Genomic DNA, 8,461 nt, shown 5'->3' on the forward strand with positions numbered 1-8,461 from the left:
GAGAATGAGAATGAGAATGAGAATGAGAATGAGAATGAGAATGAGAATGAGAATGAGTCAAGCAGGCATGGCTGCCATTTTTAACACCAATGAAGATCCAGCTTGTATGATTATAATAATTCTTTGCATCATTTATTCTAGACTAACAGGACTAATAAGCTGCCATAGCTCTTACGGTGATTTATGAATAACTGAGATGTGTTATTAACTTCTATGAAGCTATTTGACTTGTATGTTCTGACTTTCTTGTTGTGCAGATGAGTACAACAGAGTGTTATTCAAACATGAAGAAGAAGGGAGCAGAGAGAGTGAACTTGATGCCGATTCTTCTGACGAGGATAGTGATTGTGAAGAGGAACCCAATAAATACATCAATGCTTCCTTTGTACCAGTATGTGTACTTGATTCATTTTGAAGTCACAGTTATTTTCCAACTTTTTTTAAAAAAAAAAATCATTTAATGAAAAGGCATTCTTCATGACACAGAAACCTAAAATGTCCTTAAAAGATTTCTTTTCATCAATGTAAAAAATATCTGATTTCTTCCCCTCCTACTTTCAATGAATATTATTATTATTAGCATATGGCATTGTTACAGTAGCCAGGAGACCACAAGGTTGTTGTAGAATAGTAGTTTGGCTTGCCAAGATACCAGCCTGTTATAGGACACGCTTCCCAAAGTATGCCACAGAAGGGCAAGATGGCTTCGCACCAGAGAGAAAGACAAGCAGCTCTTCCTGCAGTAATAATAATAATAATAATAATAATAATAATAATAATAATAATAATAATAATAATAATAATAATAATAATAATAATAATAATAATAATAGTAAAGTTGGAGGGACCTTGGAGGTCATCTAGTCCAACCCCCTGCTCAGGCAGGAAACCCAAGGGAAGGGAGGGGGCCCTTCCTGGAGTTGCCTCACAAATGGGTGACGCAACTGAGAAGGTTCAGAGCCATCAGGAATCTGCACAGAGCACCATTTTGTCTTCCCACCAAAGTGGACAGAAGCTGAGGCGAGTGACAGGAGCTCACCCTGCCAGATAGTGCTTGGGCTCAAACTGCCAGAGCTGAGACCATCTCCAGCATCATTTAGCCACTGAGCCACTACGCCTCAATGGATATGTACTTATAGATGTATACAAACATATGAATCAGTATATATTGATTTCTTGAACTTTATGTCAGGAATTAACTGAATCAGCCTTTTGGGGTTTTATTTGATTTCTCCCAATTGCATGGATGATCTTTAAAGCAAGTTACCATCTTTTAACCAATGTCAGACGGTAATTTATCTTTCCTCTAATTTACCATGCATTCAATTTATATGTTACTCCCTGCAAATTTTCATACTATTGGTTTTGAATTATTTGTTTGTTTGTTTGTTTGTTTGTTTGTTTACAGAGTTACTGGACTCAAAATGGAATTATAGCAACACAAGGACCACTTCCAGAAACAATAGGTGACTTCTGGAACATGGTTTATCAAAAGAAAGTCAAAGTTATTGTTATGCTGACGGACAATCAGGTGAGCGAATTTATCTCTATATAGTCATATTGCGACTATATTTCTGTTGTGGAAAAATGCCGAAGTTTCAATTCTCTAAACCAAACACTGTAGAGATACCCTGACTGAAAGCATATCCATTAGGAAACAAAATATACCAATTAAATCTACCTCAGTGGCACCTATCCTTGGTTGAAAGGCAGAGGATTGTAAGTGATTGTAAGTATTTAAGTGAATTATCAAAGAATATGTGTTTAGAAAAAGATATTCAGTATGTTATTGTTTTCAGGTGTTTTACAAATGCAGTTATATAATAGCACTTAGACTTATTACCGCTTCATAGTGCTTTATAGCCCTCTCTAAGTGGTTTACAGAATCAGCATATTGCCTTGGAAAATCTCATTGGAAGGCTGAGTCAACTTTGAACTGGTCAGGATCAAACTCCTGGCAGTGGGAAGAGTCAGATTGCAATACTGCATTCTGACCACTGCGCCACCTTGGCTCACTGATGTAATGCATCTAACATTATCACAAATGTTACAAACATCAGCTATGGCTGATGTTTTGCCTTGCCTTTCTAGCAGATAGCATTCCTAAATTATAATTTTATTAAACTTATCAAAGTATAAAATACAAATGAAAAAGAGGATATGCATTTTTTGCAGATCCCCCCCCCCCCCCGGATATATGTTGCTGTTTTTTTTAAGTTCCACACTGCTTTGCAAAATTTGTTAAGCCCTGCCTGTTTTTGGAGCTCACACAATGATTTTGGTCACTCAGCTCAATCTGCCTTACAAAACTGGAAGCTTAAGTGATGGGAAATCTTCAATTGTTAGATCAGGAGTCTTCAAACTTGGCCCTTTTATGACTTGTGGACTTCAACTCCCAGAATTCCTCAGCCAGGCATGCCTGGGGCATGCCTGGCAAAGGAATTCTGGGAGTTGAAGTCCACAAGTCATAAAAGGGCCAAGTTTGAAGACCCCTGTGTTAGATGAAAAACAGCATAGAAGTGATTAAGACAGCAGGCTAGAATGTGGGAGGCTGTGAGTTCTTATCCCGCCTTAGCCATGAGAGCCAACTGAGTGACTTTGGGCCAGTCACTCTTTCTCTCAATGCAACCAACCTCACAGGGTTGGTGTTGTGGGGAAAATGAGAGGAAGGAATGTTGGATATGTTCGCTTCCTTTGGTTATTTGTAAAAACGATGAAGGCGGGTACAAATAAATAAACACGTTAACATTTTGAAATCTTAATGTTGCGTTCCTAACTGTGTATTTGTTTGGAAATGCAAAATTAGGTTTAATTTAGAATCTCCCTAAATATCATCCACAATTAAACATGAAATATCCTGGAGCTATCTGGCCTTTCACATTAGCATTTCCAAGAATTGGTGAAAGAAGCATCTATATACCTGTAATCCAGGCAATTCGTTTCCAGTTTTTGTCAGCCTGCTTTCCTATTTCTCCCCATACTATGGTAGTTTTGCATATCTAAATAATAGGTCTATGCGCACATCTGATTGCTCATAAGAGGAGTTAAAATAGGGCTTCATGCTGCATGATTAAATTTCATCTGTTTGAAAAGATCTTCAGGTGTTTAGGCCCTATGATCCAGTTCGACCAGTGGTGGGATTCAGCTGGTTTGCACCACTTCAGCAGAACCAGTAGCTAATTTTTTTTTGCCCAGGCCCAGAATGGACTTCCGGAAGCGGCATCCACACAGAGTTGTTCACATATTTGAATCCCACCACTGAGTTTGACCTTATTCAAGAGAAAGGGAATGGCTGGTTTTTTTTTTTTCTTCTCAGTGGAATACCAAGTAAAGGAGGTTCTCAAGTTATAACCAAGCACAATTGGGAGCAGAATTTGCTTGCTAAATAAGGGGGTTGTTAAGTGAGCTGCACCTGATTTTGCAACCTTTCTTTTTTTCTATGGTTGTTAACTGAATCACTGCAGGGGTTAAAAGTGAATCACTATGGTGGGTAAGCAAAACTGGCTTCTCTCATTGACTTTGCTTGCTGGAAGCCAGCTAGGAAGGTTTTCAAATGACCGTTATGGGCAGTCCTTAGCTTACCTCCACAACTGAGCCCAACGATTTTTTTGTTGTGAAGTGAGACATTTGTTAAGTGAGTTTGGCCCCATTTTATGTTCTTGCCTCAAGTGAATCATTGCAGTTGATAAGGCGGTAACCCGGTTATTAAGTGAGTCTGGCTTTCTCCCATTGACTTTGCTTATCAGAAGGTCTCAAAAGGGGATTGCATGACCCCCGGCACACTGCAACCGTCATAAATGTGAACCCATTGCCAAGCACCGGAATTGTGGCCACACGATCGTGGGGGTGCTGCAAAGGGCATCACTGTGAAAAATGGTCATAAGTCACTTTTTCTGTGCCATTGCAACATTGAACAGTCACTAAATGAACTGTGTAAGTTGAAGACTACCTGTATGTGATCCTGGGACACTGTCGTAAATACATGCCAAGTGCCAAATCCTGAATTTTGATCATGTTCCCATGGGGATAGAATTGAATAGAATAACAGAGTTGGAAGGGACCTTAGAGGTCATCTAGTCCAACCTCCTGCTCAGGCAGGAAACTCTATACCTTTTCAGACAAATGGCTGTCCAATTTCTTCTTGAAAACTTCCAGTGTTGGAGCACCCACAACTTCTGGAGGCAGGTTATTTCACTGATTAATTGTTCTGACTGTCCGGAAATTTCTCCTTTGTTCTGGGTTTTTCTAGGATGGTGCAATGGTTGTAAGTAAGGAGGACTGGTTGGAAGTAAGTCTCTTTTCTCAGTGCCATTGTAACTTCAAACAGTTGCTGAACAAATGGTTGTAAGCTGAGGACTCCCTGTATAGTGCTCTTTTATAATTTGGTTCAAGGCATTTTATTTTGTCCATATTTCCATGTACGTTTCTTCCACATAGGAAACACTGATACAGTCTTTCTTCAATTCTAGGAACTCTGTGCGCAGTATTGGCACGAAGAAAAAATGACATACGATAATATCACAGTTGAACTAAAAGATAGCAACTGTAGTCCCAGTTACACCATTCGTGCCTTTGATATAACTCATGTAAAGGTAAAAGGACTAATTATTCATCCTCATCTACTTCGTCTCTGGCTTTTGCTTGCATTTCCAAAGTTTCATTTTCTACTTTCTTTAGTGTCCATGTTTATTTCTATATGTTATTAATATCATTAAGCAAATCTGGATTTATTTTAAATGCTACAGTACTATGCTTCCAAATATTGAACTGATGGAGATATATGTATCTTTATATCTATCTATCTATCTATCTATCTATCTATCTATCTATCTATCTATCTATCTATCTATCTATCTATCTATCTATCTATCTATCTACCTACATACCTACATACCTACCTACCTATCACTATCTCTATCTCTATCTCTATCTCTATCTCTATCTCTATCTCTATCTCTATCTCTATCTCTATAGCTATAGCTATAGCTATAGCTATTTTTATATATAGATATAGATTCCTTTTAATGCACACAGCTTGGAGACAAACTATTGTTGTTCAAATGATTTAAAGTAGCCTGTATGAGGAAGGCATATTTACTGTTGTGTAAATAGGATTCATTTCATAGCATTTCATTTGATGCCCTACAGCTGTGCTGGATTTCAACTATTATAATTCAGACAACATGACAAACATTGGCCATATTTTCTGGGGATTCTAATGATCTCCAACTCACTAGGAATGCCTCTTGAATTTAAACCATGATGTAGACCCCCTTCCTTCCCTTCCCTTCCCTTCCCTTCCCTTCCATATATCTCTATCTCTATCTCTATCTCTATCGTACTTGGAAAGCACCTACCATTATGTCATTACGGCATCTTTTGAGACCCATCTCTTTATTTAGATAATCTTTACAAGAATGCCTATGTATGATTGTTTTTTGCAGTAATTTTATTTTTCTATTTAAATAATTTTCTTTTGTTTTAACTCTTTGAAGTTATACTTTTTCAATATGTTTGAACACAAGAACAGAAATAGAAACAATAACAATAAAACTGTGAGGCTTGGCCCATTACTAGAGAGAAGGAAAGTGCAAAACAGCAAGTATTGTAGAAACCGGATCCAATCTGGGCCGGTCACTGGGACCAGAGGTTGAGTCTTCAGAACTTTTGGATGCATGCTGCGGCCCACCTTTGGGGAATTTCTTTCTAACTTCTCCCCAGCTCATTCTGCTGGAGAGAAGTTCCCTGAGGATGGGCTCCAGCACATGTCCGAAAACTCGGAAGACTAAACTACTTGCCCTGGTGACTGGCCTAGACTGGATCCTACAACAGTATCCTGGGACACATGTATTCACCTTCATTCATTGTAGAAATAGCCTAGTCAATGAGATGTTGGGAAACAGGTCTGTGAGAGTCACCTATGTGTTGATGCTAAATCCCTCTTAAAAGTCTGTGTCATTTACATCTAGTTTCAGGTTGGTGTTTTTCCTTACATGGAAACATTGGACAGAGGAGACTTCTGTCTCTATTCCAGGCCGAAGACACCCCACACAGCTTCATAAATGTCAACTCGTGTTTTTATTTGACAAACTTGAGCAAGGCACTGAGCAACTAAACACTTTAGTCACTATAATCTCAGTAAAGAAGCTCATAGCTCCTAAGATTTTAAGTAATCTTTTGAGGAAACATTAGTGAGATCTTTGGCTTTCCGCAGCAAAAGTAATCATTTGGGTCAGCACTACGCCAGGATTTCCAGGTTAAGTATTTTGAACTTTGTGCATGTACAAGTAAGGCTCTGAACCTTCATGGATTATTTTGTTCTGTTTGTGTTTGTTGCAGAGGAAAGACAACAAGAAAGTGTTTCAGTATCAGTACCATAAATGGGATAGTTCTGCTCTCCCAGAAACCCCCCAAGACTTAACCACCATGATTCAGAATCTCAAACAGAAGTTTTCAACCCAAGATGCAGCTGAAGCAAATATGACCAACAAGATCAAGAATGTCCCACTTGTTGTCCACTGTGGGTAGGTATCATCTTTAGTGGTATTTTGACATGCTTTGAAGGTCTGTTGTGAGTTAATGTGCCTGTTGCATGTATAATACATACATTGGAATAGGTTACTGTCAGTGGTGGGATTCAAATATGTGAACAACTGGTTCTCTGTATGGATGCTGTTTCTGGAAGTCCATTCTGGGCCTGGGCAAAAAAAAATTAGCTACCGGTTCTGCCGAAGTAGTGCGAACTGGATGAATCCCACCACTGGTTACTGTATGTTCTATAGTTCTTGATCCTGAGGCAGAGTACAAATGTATAGCAACAGTGTCATAAATAGGAAAGATCAGCCCTTGCTAAAAAGATTGACGTAGTTACTTAAGAGTAATTTCCTTTATTAGTCTTCATCTATAGACAGAATCTTGCCAGACTAAAGAAACCATTTGCATAATACAGATATACTCTGGGAAACTCTAGGGAGGAGCCATTTTAACCCTCTTCCTGCAAACCATTGTTTCCAAGATCCACTGCCTTTTTGCCCTCTGAAAAGCAGCCCCTCCTTTCCTGGGAATCCACACCACACTGAAACACAGACAGGAATGAAAACAAATCTTTTGTGCTATTATATAAATTATTTGTTCAACAAAAGCAACATTATTTATTGCTTAAATAAACTAATTTATGTAGCCACACATCTAACAAACAAGAGACTCTGAGTGGTATACAGCAGAACTAAAAACAGTTAAAGTATCCATTTTATATCCTTTATATAATAGTGTCTGGATCCTACCCAAAGGAAGATTTCTGGACTGTTTTAGTCTAGAGCAGGAGTAGGCAACCTTGGCTCTTTTATGACTCGTGGACTTCAACTCCCAGAATTCCTGAGCCAGCATGGCTCAGCATGGAAACCTCTCCCTTTTCCCTCAGCATGGCTGGCTCAGGAATTCTGGGAGTTGAAGTCCACGAGTCATAAAAGAGCCAAGGTTGCCTACCCCTGCACTAGAGTCTATTTTCCCCTCACAGCACTCTTGATCATGGTGGCTATGTTAACAAGGACCAAACTCTGGAATAAGTATTCATTCTGTTTGAATTCAAAGTTGTTTTACCTGAATCTATGAAACATCTGTAATCCTGTGCAGTGGAGGCTCTTACAGAAAGCCTACAGTACTTGTGTCATAGAGACAACTCAGCAAAAGGTTGGCGCTACTACAGAAAAAAATGGAGCTCTGAGAGCATGACTGTGAACACACATGTTAAACCATAGTTTGCTTTTCACCTGTCTTTACACAATGATTAATAATTAGACATTTGGATAGGGCTCAAAAAACTGGAATGAATCAGGGAAGCACAAACCTACTATGTTCAACTGCACACATATGTAACCAGTAAGCCAACAAGCAAGATGGAGAGAAAGATGGGCAGCATATCAATAATGGAATAAAATAAAGTCAGTAATCTATATTTTGCACAGAGCCCTAAATCAAAAGTTAAGGCTTCTGCAATTATTCAAGAGTGCAGTACTGAAATCTTCCATCTACTTCCAAGACTTGGCCAAATTTAAGAACCATGGATTATTGTACTTAATCCCCTCTCCCTTTTTATTGTTATTCTTTGAACTGTTAATTCATTGGAATGTTTCTTCAATTATTTAAAAAATGATAGTAACATTTGTTTTAATATCAAAGTAAGTTGTTTTTTCATTTTGCAAATTTTTATTAATTTTCAAATAAACATAAACAAATACAAATGTGGTGCATTTCATTAAAAAAAAAACCTAGTCAATATATTTTCAGAAATGATCGGCGGTCCCCCCCCTGCATCCCCCCTCACTCCTTCAACCTTCCTACCTTCCCTCTTCCTTCCTCCCCTCCTACCCACACCTCTCTCCTCCTTCCTCCTTTCCAACTATCCTACACATCCCATCACCTTCTTTTCCACCTCCTTCGGATGCAGTTTAGGGGTACTAGC

General features: G+C 38.7%; 1 protein-coding gene across 1 annotated transcript in view; it reads left to right on the top strand.

Moving 5' to 3' along the window:
• Positions 1–8,461, top strand: part of PTPRC (protein tyrosine phosphatase receptor type C) — a 35,816-nt gene that overhangs the window by 23,547 nt on the left and 3,808 nt on the right. Inside the window, exons 19-22 of the mRNA XM_015816140.2 lie at positions 258–391; positions 1,409–1,531; positions 4,470–4,592; positions 6,340–6,524. Of these exons, the coding sequence (XP_015671626.1) occupies positions 258–391; positions 1,409–1,531; positions 4,470–4,592; positions 6,340–6,524 (565 nt within the window). The remainder of the gene's footprint in view (positions 1–257; positions 392–1,408; positions 1,532–4,469; positions 4,593–6,339; positions 6,525–8,461) is intronic.

This window comes from Protobothrops mucrosquamatus, unplaced genomic scaffold (genome assembly GCF_001527695.2).
Source record: "Protobothrops mucrosquamatus isolate PMUCROS unplaced genomic scaffold, P.Mucros_1.0 scaffold_109, whole genome shotgun sequence".
NCBI lineage: Eukaryota > Metazoa > Chordata > Lepidosauria > Squamata > Viperidae > Protobothrops > Protobothrops mucrosquamatus.